At 44.6% G+C, this 16479-nt stretch overlaps 2 protein-coding genes across 3 annotated transcripts; one reads left to right on the top strand and one right to left on the bottom strand.

Moving 5' to 3' along the window:
• The first annotated feature begins 5616 nt into the window (after positions 1–5616).
• MTIF3 (mitochondrial translational initiation factor 3) lies at positions 5617–10954 on the top strand. 2 transcript variants are annotated; one of them, XM_042868055.1, is made up of 4 exons: positions 5617–5654; positions 8199–8662; positions 9857–10002; positions 10677–10954. In XM_042868055.1, the coding sequence occupies exons 2-4, from the start codon at positions 8200–8202 to the stop codon at positions 10884–10886; spliced, it is 819 nt and encodes a 272-aa protein (XP_042723989.1). In that variant the 5' UTR covers positions 5617–5654; position 8199; the 3' UTR covers positions 10887–10954. The 2 variants fall into 2 exon arrangements, with proteins under 2 accessions (XP_042723989.1, XP_042723987.1); XM_042868053.1 differs by lacking the exon at positions 5617–5654 and adding an exon at positions 6422–6464.
• On the bottom strand, positions 10869–15110 carry GTF3A (general transcription factor IIIA). The gene is made up of 9 exons (XM_042868052.1): positions 14841–15110; positions 14655–14755; positions 14255–14351; positions 13986–14074; positions 13404–13477; positions 12127–12210; positions 11533–11762; positions 11402–11455; positions 10869–11158 (listed from the first exon to the last, which is right to left on the bottom strand). The coding sequence occupies exons 1-9, from the start codon at positions 15108–15110 to the stop codon at positions 10997–10999; spliced, it is 1161 nt and encodes a 386-aa protein (XP_042723986.1). The 3' UTR covers positions 10869–10996.
• Positions 15111–16479: the final 1369 nt, after the last annotated feature.

The following is a 16479-nucleotide window of genomic DNA, read 5'->3' as shown; positions in this document are numbered from 1 at the left end:
TTATGGAGATACGACGGAGTAGATTTCATGCATACTGAATAATTATTTCAGGAGGAAGTTTCATTCCTAATTCTGGACACATGAACTGCATCTACACAAAAGGGCAGAGTTAAGGAAAAAATACCAACATGGTTGAGATTTAGAGGCATGTTGTCTTATAAATCAGTTCAACAAAAAATTACACACAGTGAAGAACTGAAGCTACCACCAAGATTTCAAGAAGAATAAAAAGTTATCAATGATTCAAAAAAGCATAATTATTTCCTATCATAATTGGTACTTTCCCATGTTAAAAATGCTACAAAAAAGTAAGTAATAGAACTGTAGGCAAGAGCTCTCAATCTTTTGAAGTATTTTATTGACTGCCAGCTTTGAGCTAACAGGAGAGCCCTGGTGGAGTATTTCTTTACTGTTCGTTAAGACTATAGCAGCACCCGAGAGCACAGCTCCCCCGGCAGTAGGCATGGCACAAACATAGAATTAGGGAAAAATGCTGCAACAAAATGGGTAAAGTGTCTAAAAGTGGGTAAAAAGATGAGAGCAGCACAGAGGTGAAATGATTTATCTGAGTTCACAGGGCACAGTAGCAGAATTGCAACCATAACTCAGATCTCCTCCCTCCCATGCCAAACATCACCCAGCCTACTCAAACATGAGGCAAAGGATGTCGGTGAAAATTAGGCTGTGTGGATCAGGGCTCTTGGGGTCATGCTAACTCTTCTTCCTTGCTGCTCCACCATTTGAAAAAAGCCACGTTTGGTGAATTGTAATGAACAAATAACCTTGCTCTGGAGGGTCTGCAGTTTCCATCCACATAACTTACTTTGCGGTTCTTCTGCCCAAGCTTCCCCTCAGCCTGTGCCATTTGATGTCTGCTGCCTTTGTGCAACTTTTGAAATTATAGCTTTAAAGCCCATAAGAGCAGCCCAGAAGGAAACAAACGGCAATTTTGCATTTTTCAAAGAGATGTTCTTACTCTACTCACAGCTGAGTTTTGGCTGCAGCTTGTGAGCAGAATAGTAAGTGAGAGATCCAGTCATGTATTTCCAGGACAATTTGTCTGGGTTCTGAGAGCCATAACTTTTCTCCTTTAGTTGCTTGGTTTTTTCCTATTCCTTTTCTGGTCAAGTATCTATTCACAGGTCAATACCATGTGTCTCTGAACTCCTGCTTTGGGACCAAAAGCCACCAAGAGGTGTTACGCCAGGATGAATAGACTTTGTGAGCCAAATATACTTCCTCCAGAATTTAGTCTACATTGACAAAATTCACACTGATTTCAGAAAGAATAACCCCAGAACTGTCCAAGTGATTACATGCATGTCAGAAGACAAATCCACCCTGCTAGAGAGCAGTCAGCTTTCAGCATACAGCCAAGAACCCAGAGCAAATCTGAGTTTGTGCCCCCCAGCCACAACCATTCGATGACTCTGTGAAGTCGTGTGGGATAGCAAGGCAATCCATACACATACTGCCTGGTTAGCCGGATGAAATCTCTTGCCAGAACGAGACATTAATTTGAGGCTCTTTCCTTTGTTTAAATACCAATTATCACAATTTCTCTTTTTAGAGATGTGTATTTACCGCAATTACAAGCATACTGGAGCTTTGGCGGCCACCATCTCTTCACCAAACTGGGCAGAAGTGTCTAAGAGATGAAAGCTGTACTGAGCAAACCTGTAGTAAGACAGATAGATAGGTAGGCACAACAATCCCACAAGCTTATTTTTTTTTTTTTTCCTTTAGGAAAACACATTAAAAATAAAAAAAATAAAAAATAGTAAAAAAGGTCATAGTTTGCACTTCTGAGTTCTTATCAGAGTTAATTAAACTGTTTTCAGATCTCAGTTCTTTACTTTGTACCAGGATAAAGCAATAGTAAACCATAGTTATCTTACGAATTAATTTTGAAGATTGATTGGCAGAAGATAAGCTATTGTGCAGAAACACGAGGAAAATCCTCCTGAATGTATTCTTTGTTTTCATTTTTGCTGAGTAGTTTTCAGAAAGATTCAAACTTTCCTCCCCTTTGCAGTCCAAGAAGCAGAGCGAAGGCTTTCCAGCAGAGCTACCCACCAAGTGCATCCTGTAGCTTACTCTCGTTTACTGAATTGGGAAAAAAAAAGCAACCAACCAAAGAACTAGCATGATGTGCTCTGCACTAAAAAGTCTTGATTATCGAGGCTGTCGTCAGGGGCATTTCACTTTGATCATCATTAGAGTGAGATTAAAAAAAAATAAATAGATCACCTTGGGAAAAAAATACATACAAAATCAGTCTGGTTGTAATGCGTTCCATAAAGCACTACTATTGGCAAGAAAACTCCAAAGGTAAAAACCAAACCAAACCAAACCAAAAAACCCAGCTCCTCTGTCCATAACATTTTTTTAACATTTACAAATTATTTCTGACTTAGCCACGCAGGGAGCCTACTTTCAACCCTCAATTTGAAAATCATGGAGGCTTTATAAAGTCTTCCACCTGCATCTCTTTTTTGCATCACGGTTCTTTATCCTCTAAAGGATGAAAACCCCGGCATATAAAAACTTTGTTAAGCTGTCACTATCAATAGGGTAAAAAAAAAATAATGGTTGACAAAGAAGAAACAAATTGCATCTTCGAATAAGTTTCCTTCATGCTCTTGTTAAAAGCTATAACCTCTGATGTTAACTAAATTTAACCCATTCTGACCCTGGCGCTGGCCCTTAACCTCTTCTTTATTCTGCTTCCTGTGGTTGCTGAAGAAAACTGGCCCAGCGCTTGGAAAAGCGCTCTCTGTTGCACACAAAGAGGCAGCCTTGCTGCTAGGCTGTCAGGAGGGATAGAATAGACGGGGAGGTCAGCACCTGTGCTGAGAAGCAGGTGACAGGGAACTGCCTGGACCATTCTAGGGCAAGTTGTAATAGTTTCTACCCTTTAAATATCGCACTGTAGTTTCGGGTATTCAAGGCAGCGAAGTTCACGTTTTCTTTGTGAATGCAGACTTTAAACAAATTAATCTATTGCTGTTCAACTGACTGTAAAATTAGTAGATTTACTGTTGCAAAAAAAAAAAAAAAAAAGGGAGAGCTTTCACTTCCACTTTAATAAGGTCACGGATGTGTCCTAGGCTGCCAACAAAAGCAGCTTTTAAAATCTTCGCAGCTGAACCCAGCAACTTGCAAAGGCTGTTGAACAATGTCTTAGATGTACAGTGGAAACTCCTCTCCCTACAGTCAAGACGTAAAACGAGGCATTTAAAAAACTTACAGCACTGGGTAGTTTTAACTTTAATTGTGCCTCGCCACAGGGACCTACAGGCTGGCTTTATGATTACCATTTTAATAAATTCAGCCAGCCTCGCTTTTCAGGGAGCAAAATCAGTTCCTTGCCTGGATTCTTTAAATCAGACTAAGCAATTTAATGACGGCATGCATCTTCAAAAGAATTGTTTTAATTCACAGAGTAGAGGCAGACTCTTGGAACCAAACAAAACTGTGGCTCTTTGGCTATTACATTCTGTGCAGGGCTCTGCTAGCAGTGGCCATTCTTACCACCCAACAGAATTTCTGGGATTACTTTTACTTCTTGCTGCCTTGTTAGAGTGAAAATAGAGAAGTGTCTGTATTAAGCAGCTTTCAAAAGCTGGAGATGTAAAGAGAGTAAGTGAGCTACTGCAGAACAAGGACCATGTACCTGTGGCTCACCCAGAATATCTGTATCCTTTAAGCATGCATTAACTCCAGTGTGTTCTGCAGTGTGTGGCAATGCTCAGCTCAGCACAAGGGAGTTTTTATCTGAGTTATGTGATAAAGTCTTCATAGAATCATAGAAGCCTGGGTTAAAAAGGAACTCAAAAATCATCTAGTTCCAACCCCCTGCTATGTGCAGGGTCACCAACCAGCAGACCAGGCTGCCCAGAGCCACATCCAGCCTGGCCTTGAATGCCTCCAGGGATGGAGCATCCACAGCCTCTTTGGGCAACCTGTTCCAGTGCGTCACCACCCTCTGTGTGGAAAACTTCCTCCTAATATCTAACCTAAACCTCCCCTGTCTCAGTTCAAAACAGTTCCCCTTTGTCCTATCACTATCTGCCCTTGGAAACAGCCATTCCCCCTCCTGTTTATATGCTCCCTTCAAGTACTGGAAGGCCACAATGAGGTCTCCTCAGAGCCTTCTCTTTTCCAAGCTAAACAAGCCCAGCTCCTCCAATCTTTCCTCATAGGAAAGCCCTCTGATCATCTTAGTAGCCCTCCTCTGGACCCATTCCAACAGCTCTGTGTCTTTCTTGTGCGGGGGCCCCAGACCTGGACACAGTACTGCACATGGGGCCTTACAAGAGCTGAGTAGAAGGGGACAATCCCTTCCTGCTGGCCACCCCTTTCTTAATGCAGCCCAGGATATAGTTGGCCTTCCGGGCTGCAGGCACACACTGGCTCATGTCCAGCTTCTCATCCATCAGGAAAGGTCTTTGGCCAAGGTCTTAGGCCAAGAGTTTCAGGTGTTGCATTAGCCCAACAGTATCAATAACTGCTTGGCACTTGAAAAGTTTTGCACTAGATGTTGGGAATCAGAGCTCCAGTTCAGGAGTAGGGGAGTACTGTGTCACCCCAGTTCACAGCCGCATCTTTGCTCTCTGCCAACTATAAGCACAGATCCAGCCCAACAGAGCAACCAGAACCAGCACACACCTTCTCAGGGACAACTGAACCTGTAGACCCCCAGAATTGGGCTAAGAATATGGAGGAAGCTTCGCAGTAGCATCCTAAGCATGTAAGGTAATACCCACACCCCCAGGTCACTGCTGCTCAGGGAATTGCTGCAGAAAGCAACAGTGCCTCAGAGCATTTCCCGTGTGAGGAAAGGCTGAGAGACCTGGGACTGTTCAGCCTGGAGAAGACTGAGGAGGATCTTATTAATGCTTATAAATATCACAGATTGCCTTGGCTTGGAAGGGACCTCAAGAATCATGAAGCTCCAACCCCCCTGCCAGCCACCAACCTCCCCATTTAATACTAGACCAGGCTGCCCAGGGCCCCCTCCAACCTGGCCTTGAACACCTCCAGGGATGTGGCATCCACAACCTCTCTGGGCAGCCTGTTCCAGCACCTCACCCCTCTCATAATAAAGAACTTCCCCCTGACATCCAGCCTAAACCTTCCCTCCCTCAACTTAAAACCGTATCAAAAAGACAGGAGTCAAGTGGCAGTGGCTATCTTCTCTGGAGATACTCAAAACCCATGCAGTCACTTTCCCATGCAACCTACAGCAGGGAACCTGCTTTAGCAGGGGGTCACAGTAGGTGATCTCCAGAGCTCCCTTCCAAGCCCTATGGCTCTGTGATTCTGAGGACAAGCAACCTCCTGCCGCCATCCCTGCTGCTTTTAAATGCTCTGGATTATCTACGTGTTGGTGCACGGACTGGCAGAACAGGCCTTGATTTGGCACGAAAGAAAAGAAAGCTTGAAACAGGGAGCGGGAATGCGAGCACTCTTTTGTAACACCGCCCAGCACGGCGCGGGCACCGAGGAGACCAACAACGCCGCACGGCGAGCCGGGTGCGTGCGCAGCCCTCGTGGGGCCGGGAGGGGGAGAAGGAGGAAGAGGAAAGGGAGGGGGAGGAAGAGGAAGGGGAAGGGAGGCCGGGCTCCACCCTCCCGGCCGGCCGGGGCAGGTAAGGGCGGCCCGCGGGGCGCTGCGGGCGCGGGGCGGGTCGGACGATGTGTTCCTTCGGAGCCGGGTTCCGCTGAGATAAATGCGGTTTTGGTGTTCTGTGCCCCAAGGGGCTTGCGGTGACAGCACGAGGGGGAGTGGCTTTAGGCTGAAGGAGGAGAGGTTTAGGTCAGGTTCCAGGGGAAATCTTTTCACTCAGAGGGCGGTGAGGCTGTGGGTGTCCCATCGCTGGCGGTGCTCAAGGCGAGGTTGGATGGGGACCTGGGCAGCCTGAGCTGGAGGGGGCTGGGTGGGCCATACGGTCACACAGAATCATTTGAGTTGGAGGAGATTTATCAAGGTCATCTGCGCCAACCCCCTGCAGTGGATGGGGGCACCTACAGCTAGATCATGTTGTCCACAGCTTCATCCAGCCTGACCTGGAGTGTCTCCAGGGATGGGGCAGCCACCTCCCGGGGCAACCTGTGCCAGTGCCTCACCACTCTGATTGTAAATAACTTTTTCCTTATAACCAATCTAAATCTTCCCTCTTTTCATTTGAAGCCATTCCCTCTTGTCTTATCACAACACACTCTGCTAAAGAGTCTGTCTCCTTCTTTCTTACAGCCCTCCCTTATATATCAAAAGGCCGCTCTCAGGTCTTCTTGGAGCCTTCTCTTCTCCAGGCTGAACAGCCCCATCTCTCTCAGCCTGCCCTCACAGGGATGTGTTCCATCCCTTGGGTCATTTCTGTGGCCCTCGTCTGGATGCACTCCAACAGCTCCATGTCTCTCCTGTACTGAGGACTCCACATCTGGATGCAGTACTCCAGGTGAGGCCTCACAGCACAGAGCAGAGGGGTAGGATCACTCCCTTGCCCTGCTGGCCACACTGCTTTGGATGCAGCCCAGGATACGGTTGGCTTTCTGGGCTCCAAGGGCACATTGCTGCTCGTGTCCCGCTTCCTATCCACTGGTACCTTCAAGTCCTTTTTGTCAAGGCTGTGCTCCATTCCTGCATCCGCCAGCTTGTACTGATGGCAGAAGTTGCCACAGCCCAGGTGCAAAAGATGTTGCACTTGGATTTATTGAACCTCAGGAGATTATCCTGAGCCCAGTGCTTGAGGTATCTCTGGATGACATCCTGTCCCTCGATGTGTTGACCACACCATAACATACAGCTTGGTATCATCTGCAAACTTACTGAGGGTGCACTCTTTATACTGATCTTTTTGCAGCTGTTAAAAAAAAACAACAGATGATTTCTGAAGTCTGTAACAAAATGAGAGGAATGGTCAGGCACTGCATGTTTTCCATTCCTTGTATTGCAGAAAAGCCTTACTGGTGCCTTTATTTTTTGCCTTTTTTCTGCACACTTTTGTCGGTATTTGAGAAAAAAATCTAATGATCATGATTTTTACCAGATGGTCTGGTGGAATGCCTACCATAAACTGTGCTTTCCAAACAATTCATGCTGCATAGGAGTATAGCTGTATGTAAGAAATTGTACTAGTTTTGACAACTGCAAAAAAAAACCTGCTCAGCTCATTGTAATTATGCCACCCTAAATTTAATGTTTGTGTAAAACTGAAAAAGGCAATAAACACTTAAAATGCCTGATAAAATAGGTGTATAATTAAGGTATTGTTTCAACTTTGGGCCATGGCTGAATGTGGAATTCAAGTTTAGAGACAGGAAGCCCTTTTTGCTTTTAGGTTATAGAAATAATGCTGGTGCTTCATCCATATAAAATCAAGTAACCATCTGGACTACTTGCATGAAATGATCACTGGAAAACTTGTCTGAGAAAGACACACAATTTGGGGTTAGCTTAATGAGAAGCAAGTTGCATGTATCCTAGGAAGAGTTTTCAGTGCTGCAATAAAACATACTGTCAAGTATGGTAGTGCTTGCTTTGTCCCACACCATGGTGAATATTGTGCATGTTAATCTTGTACTGTATGGTTAAAGCTTATGAAACTTGGCAGATGTTGGGGCGGCTGTTGATGGGCATTGCATGGATCACCATTTCATTCACTGAGTGACTGAGGCAGATCTGAAGCACCATGGCTTAAATAAAATGCTTCCCAAAGGTGCTGAAAGAAGTCCCAGTGTTGTGTATTTCATGAAAAAAAAAACCAAAAACCCTGCACTGAAAGTACACAGCTTTAAAAGTGAGACATGTCTTTTTATTTGACAGCGCTTCCTCCCATTTAACCACTGCCTAATCTCTGCACAGCTGTGTTACAGTAGATACTCACAAGGAGAAATGAGCTGGAAGTTTTGGAGTCTCTGAAAGGATTCAGGCTCAAATATTAAGATATTGAAGATAATGTCAACTCAATACATTTTCTTTCATTGTAAGATTTTCTCTCTGGATTAAAGCCCTCTATGTTACTGGAAAGCTCCTGTTGGTTGCTCGTTTTATAGAGTAACACTGCATCTTTTCCAAAGAGTGGTTTTAAGGATCGGGGCTTACTGAACCAGAGTTGGTCTTTCTGATAATGCTAACTAGAAGAATCTGACAGTTGGAGGTAACTTGTTTTCTTATTCTTCCTGTTCCTCAGAATGACTTCCTTTTGTGTGATGAAACTTTTATGCCAAACAACCAGAAGTGAGACTGGATATGCAAAACGATTCTGTGGTACTCTCCTGTCACGGACAACACAAAAGGGAGTTTTCCCTCCATTCTGGATGGTGGTACCTGACCCTAGAAAGACAAATGTGCTTGTTTTTGCTCAGCCATTTTGTACAGCTGAAAAATCTCACAAAGATCCTAAAAGGAAAGCAGCATTTGGAAGCGTTGGGCGAAGAATTCCGTATCGGATTTTGCACGTAATCAACCAGGATGGAGAGAGCTTAGGAGATATGCACCGAGCAGAGGCACTCAGACTGATGGATGAACATAACCTGAAACTGGTTCTGCTTCGTGAGAACGCAGAACCTCCTGTGTACAGACTGATGACTGGGCAACAGATTCATGAGGAGAAGCTGAAACGTGCAGAGAAAGAAAAAGCAAGTCCAAAAACAGGTACATACATTGTTAATGTTACAACACTGAGCACTTCGAAAAATGATGTATTAAAAGTGGTTTCAGCAGATTAAATCCTCTTACTTGCATTTGTGTAAATCCTGCAACGTCACTGCAGTCCATGCTATTAGGGATTTGCACTGGTGAAAATAAAATTTTGGATTAGTTTAGGCTTCTCCACAGAAGCCTACTATTGCCTTCTCAGGATTTACTACTTCGGCATCTGCTGGCTTTTTTTTTTTAAAGCTATTTTTATTTAAGTTAATACAGCTAGACTCTGGTTCTGTAAGGCTCACCGAATTTCTCTTTCACTAAGGCATAAATGACAGACACTTTTTACAACTCTGTGTACCACATACACAAACTTGCCTCCAGTGATCACAAACGGTGGTTGTGAAACTTTCTCTTCATAGCCTGCTGCTAGGAGGAAAAAGTCTGGAGCCCTTTCTTTTAGAGAGGAAGCAGGCTTTTTTTTTTTTTTTTAAGCCAATCTGCTCGAGCAGTTGAACAAATTGAGTTGGGCAAGGATATTTTAGAAGACATCTGACCTTGTTTGTTGACCTCAGGTTGAGGAAGGTATCTGTGCTCTGGGCAGAGTGCTCATTTTAGAGAGCGCACTGTGGTAGGGAGTTTTCTGTTCCAGAGACTACAAAAAGATCATGCACATGCTAACTAATTGAGAGAATTCTTAGGAAGAGGAAGGGAGCATAATTGTACTGTACTTCCAGCTGGATATTTTACTGTGCAAGAAAGCAGGCTTGAGATGAATAGATATTTATTTTTAAAGCTTTCACCTTCAGCTACATTATGTGCAAGATGTAGGAGTTTCCACACTAAGTCTCAAGTCCACATCCAATGCTTGCCTATTTATCTTTGTTAGACCTGCGTTGTGGGTGGTATGAACAAAACTGCAGTGAAAGCAAAAATACTTAAAGCACTCTGAACCTGAAGAGACTTCCGTGCGTGCTCTACACACGCAGTCTGTCTCCCCTTCAGAGCAGTGACTGAAATACCAATTACCCCTTCTAAGGTGAGAGTGCTATGTGCTGACACAGTGAGGCTGGGATACTCCGTGTATGAGAAAGCAGCATGGGAGAAAGGGAGTTAAGCAAAGCACTGGAGGCTGCTGAAAGAGAGCAGATAGATAGCTTCTCTCATGCTATGCTAACACAATCTTAGCTCTGTTTTAAACAGTGCTGGTTCAGAAGGAGTTATCCTTCTCTTCAGCTATTGCCAAGAATGACTTGGAGACCAAGACTAAACAGATAACACACTGGATTGAAAAGAAATACCATGTGAAAGTGACTATCCGACAGGGAAGAGACAGCAATACAGACACGGTAAGTGGACAGTCCATTTCATGAAATAGCTGTATTTGTATTTACTTCTCCCATGCCGTTCTGTCTTCTGATTTTAATGCATCACTTGGTTTTGATGTGAATGTCTGTGTCCCATGAAGTTAGCTGTCGCTTCACACAGTCCCATAGAGACAATTCAAGTACTATGCTCTATTAAGAATGCAGGCAGAATAGTGGGCTTCTTTGTAGCATCAGCTTATGAAGTGGGCTGTAAAATTGTCCCATCTGTACCTTAAGCCAGCTGAGATATTTTGCAGTAATGTTTATGAAATACTTTTACGTTTCAATTGGATAACTTAAATAGCTTACCTGTTCTTCTGAAATCACTACCGTAGAAAGCTACTGGAATTGTTTCAAAAGTGGCAAAGTAAATATCTATAAAGATTTTAGGGCTTCATGTCTTGTCATGTACGTAAATGGGGAGGGTTTGGGTTTTTTTTTGTTTGTTTTAAACCAAAACAGGATGAATTAGTAATTTAGCCTAAATATTAGGAAATGGCATAATCCTGATGACTTTCCTAAACCTCCTTTAATGAATAAAGAATAAGTGGTTGGGAAAAGACAAGCTGAAGTGTTCAAACCAAAACTAGCAAAACAGCCTGAAATATTTTTCTAACCATTGTTGTGCATTTTATTCTATTCTTGCCTCTTTTCAGTTCACGCTTTTTGATCAGATTTTGGAGGCTATATCTGACAAAGCCACTTATCTTTCCAAGCCTAAAGCCATTAAGGAAGGAACGAGTATGTGCATTCTGAGACACATGTCTGACAAAGAGTTGAAAGCATACCAGAAGATGGAAAAACAGAAAAACAGTATGGTAAAGAAAGATGAAAATGAAGAGCCAAAGTCAAGTGAGCTGCATTAATGACTTTATGAGGAGGTACAAACAATGCTATTACAAAAAGGACTATAAAATAAAGGTTTTTTGCTGGACATTACAGTGGTCATTTCATGAAGAAAATTTGCAGTTAACTTTTACTGCAGAGTCAGAATTTCAACAGTTGGCATTCCGTTTTCCATGGGCGGATCTGTTGTCGTGCATTCTGTCACAGCCACATCTTTTCCTGGCTGTGTTTTAGGGGGAATGTACCCACTCAGACGAGAGGCTAAGCTCCTCTTAGGGCGAGAACGCTTTGCCTGGCAGAAATAAGTACAGCATTAGTGACTTCACGTGTGTACAGCATAACAGTGGAGGTGCAGAAAAAAAGTAGGGAAAAGGCCAGCATGTTATTTACAAGACCTTCAGATAACAAAAATCTCCCAAATTAAGTAGATAGCTGGCTTGCTTTCCTACATTTCCACGTTCTAAAACACTTAATACTAACCCTCTCAACTGTATTTTGTCAACTCACAGGGGAGGACTTTAAGAGTATGACTTACTTTTAGCTTTTTCTTTTCAGGATCGTGGTGAACTGCGTGCCTTGCTAGGCTCTGCTACAGTTACAAAGAAGAAAAGAATGTTGTTATTTCAGATTATGCAGTTCAGGGTAGGACAGTGTGAAAATACATACCTTCATTGCAAATACTTTTCCACAGCCAGGATGATCACAAGAGAATGGTTTCAGCTCCTCGTGAAAAGAGAGGATATGGCTTTGAAGGTTGAACAGAGTTGTGTAAGTTCTGTCACATCCTTCTCGTGGGCAGCGGCAGACTTCTCTCTCTGCAGCATGTATTTTTTTATGCTGCTTCAGGTAATCTTTGCGTTTAAAAGTTTTAGAACACTCTGTACAAACAATTGGCTCTGAGTCAGGGAAGGAAAGAGAAGCAGAGTATAAGTTAACAGCTTCTTGCCAGGAGTTCAGAATTAAACCCTAGCAGTCCTCTAGAAGACAGCGAAAACTCACATGAACAGTAGGGAATGCAGAGACTAGAAAAGAATGTGAATTATCCAGATCCCAAATCCTACATTATGCAATTATTCATTAATTGAGTCACAAATCAAAGTTAGTATACTAACGTTTTCATCAGTCAAAAGTGACAACTATTTTGCCATTAAGTGCTAGTAAACAGTTGGTTTAGGCACAATGACAAAGTGAGTTCAGCAAGGCCTACTCTTCACATATGCATTTTGTTTCTTGTTGCTTGCTAATGCATATGAAGCTTACCTGCATGGCTTTCTTTATTATGTTTCAGAAGCTCAGTCCAAGTTTTTCCAATATACGAGCAGTTTTCTTGCTTGCACGCATAGCCTGTTAGGGACAACAGATGATTACAGTCACAAATGCTCTGGCAAACAGTCTAATTTTACAAGGGTGAACTGCATTTTCAGTGTTTGAAAATTAGAGGTAAGTATTCTTCATCTTCCTCCCCATACTAGGTAGGACAAAAGGCAATAGACACAAGTTAGAAGATGAGAAATTCCTAATGGGTTTTATGAAGAAACCTTTTTATCACTGACATGAGCTGTCCTGAGAGGCTGTGAAATCCTTGCCCCTGGAGACATTCATTACATGACTGCATGCAGCCCTGAGCAGCTTGGTCTAATGAAGCAGATTTAAACCAGATGACCTCCTTTCCAAGCTAAATGGCTTTATGGAACTCTACCTCCCCCTGTCTTAAGTAAAACATATATCCCACCAACCATACACTTTCAGTCAAATATATAACCATAATAATGTATTTCTGTCTAAATATTTGTATTCCAGGAACTTGACTATAAAGTAATGTTCCCAAGCCTAAAGACACTACCATTTTATCAAGCAGACAAGATGACTTTTAAATGAACCACAGAGACTTAATGCTATTTAAATACCAAGACTGAAAAGACCAAAGAACTATATGCAAGTCTTAAGAAAAGACCACAATATGAGTCACGGCTTTTGGGATACTCTTTCTAGACGCACATTTCCTTGCTTTCCAGTGTTAGTTCGTAACAAAAACAAAGTTAGCTGTCAAAGAATACTAAAAGAATGGATAGCAGTGTAGCAGAATAAGCTCAAACACCTACATGACCACCTACTGACAATTCTATTTAAATACCTCTCACGTGATAACAGTAAAAATGCTTCCGTGGTTTTTGCCAACGTTACATAAGAAACGTGCAGCAGAACTGGCAATTAATCTTCACTTGTAGACATCTAGGCTAGAGCCTTAACCATTAGCTGATCTTCTCTCCAGAAGATAGATTATTGACAAGGAAGCACTTCAGAAGTCAAAAATGACTTCTAGGGGAACTGAGCTGGGTTTAGCTGGCCAGAAATAAATACATTGTAACCTGAATGATGCAATGTCCTGAAACTGTAACCCAAATGGCAACTCAGAATGGTACTCTGGCTTTGCCTGTCTGAATCACTGGTCACAGAACACTTCCATCATCCACATGGGAAAGATTACCTTTTCCTTTGCCAAAACACAACTGAAGCAAAAAGAAAAACTGTGTTACCTTCATGTATCTTCTTGTGCCGCTTTAGACTATTTGGAGTAGAAAAATTCTTCCCACATCCTTCGTGATTACATCTAGGTAAAATTACACTGGTTTAACTTCTCTCATCGCACCTGCATAGTTTTTCTTCAAGTCACAAACAATTAAAGAGGGCAAAATAACCCAGACTTCCCTTGCCCAGAGATTTGTTCTGCTTCATCCCTTGTACTCATCTTCCTCCCTACATAAAGAGCTGTCCAGATACACAGAAGGTGGAAGCATCAGGTGACTTGTACAATTCTAGCAGCTAGAGCAGCCATGCAAGCATTTACGTTTGTGTTTCAGACACCTTCAATGTTTGTTTGTTTAATTTTTCCATGAACCTGTAATAAATACTAGGAAAAGTGCCCAGAGAGCTGAAATTACAGTGCACTGTGACTGCTGTTCACTAGCTAAAGAAGTGTACTGGCAACCATGACAGTATTCCTGCAAGTTTATTTTCAGGTTTTAAATGCCCCATCAATGAAAAGGTTGAGAGAAGGCACGTGTTTTCAACTGTAGTGTTTAAATTGTTGAAGTTCATCAGCAAAATTATCTACCTACTTGAAGGGCGGTTCATTGGTGTGCTGACACAGGTGAACTTTCAGTTGCTGATGTTTCCTGAAGGACTTGCCACAGCCTTCAAAGTTGCACTGTTTAGGAAATCAAGTTATTATCAGGCCAAATGACGACAGCCCAGTCCACCCATGCTGGCTGATATCCCAGTCACACGAACTCATGCGAATTCTGCATAACGAGCCCAGGTATGTCCTTAGGTACCACAAGAGGAGCTTGTCTAGCCTCACTCTGTAGCGCCAAAGGTCATCACTCACCGAATAGAGTTTCTGCTGATTTTCATGCTTGCGTTGAACGTGTTTCTTTAAGTTTGACTTTGTTCCAAACTTCTGATTGCATCCCTCAGCTGTGCACCTGCAAACAAAGCAACTTTTCCTCACCGCACACAAAGCACGTACCCCCATCACCGGGCAAGAGGACGACCAAGACAGCCGCGCTCACAACGCAAACAGTCTTTTTAAAGACATGAAAAGCTAGTGGGAAAGTCCCTATCGAAAGCCGCCGGAAGCCACGTAAGGGGGAGCTTCAGCAAAGCTCACGGCTTTGCTGCCGCCCCAGACGGCGGCCGACGCCCCTCGTCACGAATCGCGCACCGCAGGGGCGGCCCTGCCCGCTCCCACCAGGGCAACGCCGCAGACGGCCGAGGCCGGGCCTTACTCGAAGGGCCTTTCCCCGGAGTGCGTGAGGAAGTGCCGGGCGCGGTGGAAGTCCCTGGTGAAGCTCTTGCCGCAGCCCTCGTACTGGCAGACGTACGGCCTCTGAAAGAGACGCGGCGGCTCAGCAGCGGCGGCGGCCGCAGCTCCCGGTCCGCCCCCGGCCGGCACGCGGCCCTGCCCCGCTCACCGCGCCCGTGTGGCGGCAGAGGTGCGCGTCCAGCCGCCAGCCCTTGTTGAAGGCGGCATCGCAGCCGGGGAACGAGCAGATGAAAGAGCGGGCGGGGGCCGGGCTCCTGACGCCGCTGCCGGTGAGCGCGGGCGCGCTTCTGCCGCTGCCGCTGGCCGAGGGCGCGCTCCCGACGCTGCCGTTGCCACTGCCGACGGGCGCGGGCGCGCCCCCGACGCTGCTGCTGCCCCTGGGCGCGGGCTCGCTCCCCGCCGCGCCCTCCACGGCCATGCGGGAGGTCACGTGGCCGCGATTCCAACCCCGGGCACCGCAATGGCCGAGGCGGCGGCGCGCATGCGAGGTTTATCGAGGGCTGGGCCTCGGGGTGGAGAGGGCGGTACGCCGTCCTTACCTATAGGCTCGCGGCTCGGATGTCGGTGATCTCTCGGTCTGTGATTAAAACCGTTCCTCTAAGCCGCAGCAATCCAGGCAGCAGTTATTAAGCAGCAGTCTCAGGCAGGCTGGTGCTGGAGATACTCGTTTTCCTCTGTAGAGCTTCCCAGGAATGGGCCGTGCGTCCCTGTCAGGAGCTGAACGGGGTGGGCGGATGTTACCTACCTGGGCTCCTGCAAAGCCTTTGGCGTGGTCCCCCAACACGTCCTGATCTCTGCAATGGGGAGATGCAGGTTTGAGAAGTGGGCCGTTCGGTGGGTTAGGAATTGGTTGGAAGGTCACAAACTTTGAATTTTTTATTAGCAGAAATGTGACAATATTGCTGTGGCACATGTGGTTGTATGTGGTGATATGATCCATCGTTGCTCCTGTGGCCTAGTAGGTAGTGAAAGCAATGGTGTCATTGTCCCAGATGTAACCAATAAAACTATTTGTCTTTCTACAATGAAAGCTCACTGTACACCAACACTGTATTCAAACCTCTCTCACAGAATCCCAGAATGGCCTGGAGTTGAAAAAGACCTCAAAGATCATCTAGTTTCAACCCCCTGCTATGTGCAGGGTCGCCAACCACCAGACCAGGCTGCCCGGAGCCACATCCAGCCTGGCCTCGAATGCCTCCAGGTATGGGGCATCCACAGCCTCCTTGGCAACCTGTTCCAGTGTGTCACCACCCTCTGGGTGAAAAACTTCCTAATATCTAACCTAAAGCTCCCCTGTCTCAGTTTAAAACCATTTCCCCTTGTCCTATCAACCATTCCCCCTTCTCCTATTGAAAAAAAAACACACATTTGGTTGAAAAGGGCTTTTTTCATCGCTGGGACATGGATATTTGAAAGCATGGAAGCAATAAACTTGCTTTTTTCTTTATGTTCTCTGATAAGAAAATTCTCAATTTCCTGATCATTGCCAAGGTAGTAAGTAAGCTGGACTAGCAATATTTGGAAAGGTGAAAATAATGGATTGCAATCAAATATTTTGACTTCAGCAGTGTATGGATATTTGCAGCCAGCAAACTTAGAGGTCTGTGAGAAATCAGAACAAGTATTTCCTCCTAGATATTCCTTCATCTCACCTACAGCGTATTGCAGGAGGTGTTGCAGATAATTCACTGCTGGGCTATCAAAGCTCCATTTTGGTAATATGTGAACACATAGGAATGTTGAGGCTCACCCCCACAGGATGGATATTTCCATAGTTTTCTGCT

Source organism: Lagopus leucura, unplaced genomic scaffold (genome assembly GCF_019238085.1).
Source record: "Lagopus leucura isolate 7727_CA_CO unplaced genomic scaffold, USGS_WTPT01 Super-Scaffold_100001, whole genome shotgun sequence".
Classification (NCBI taxonomy): Eukaryota; Metazoa; Chordata; class Aves; order Galliformes; family Phasianidae; genus Lagopus; species Lagopus leucura.
The sequence above is the reverse complement of the archived record's forward strand: the minus strand, read 5'-3'. Positions and strand labels throughout refer to the sequence as shown.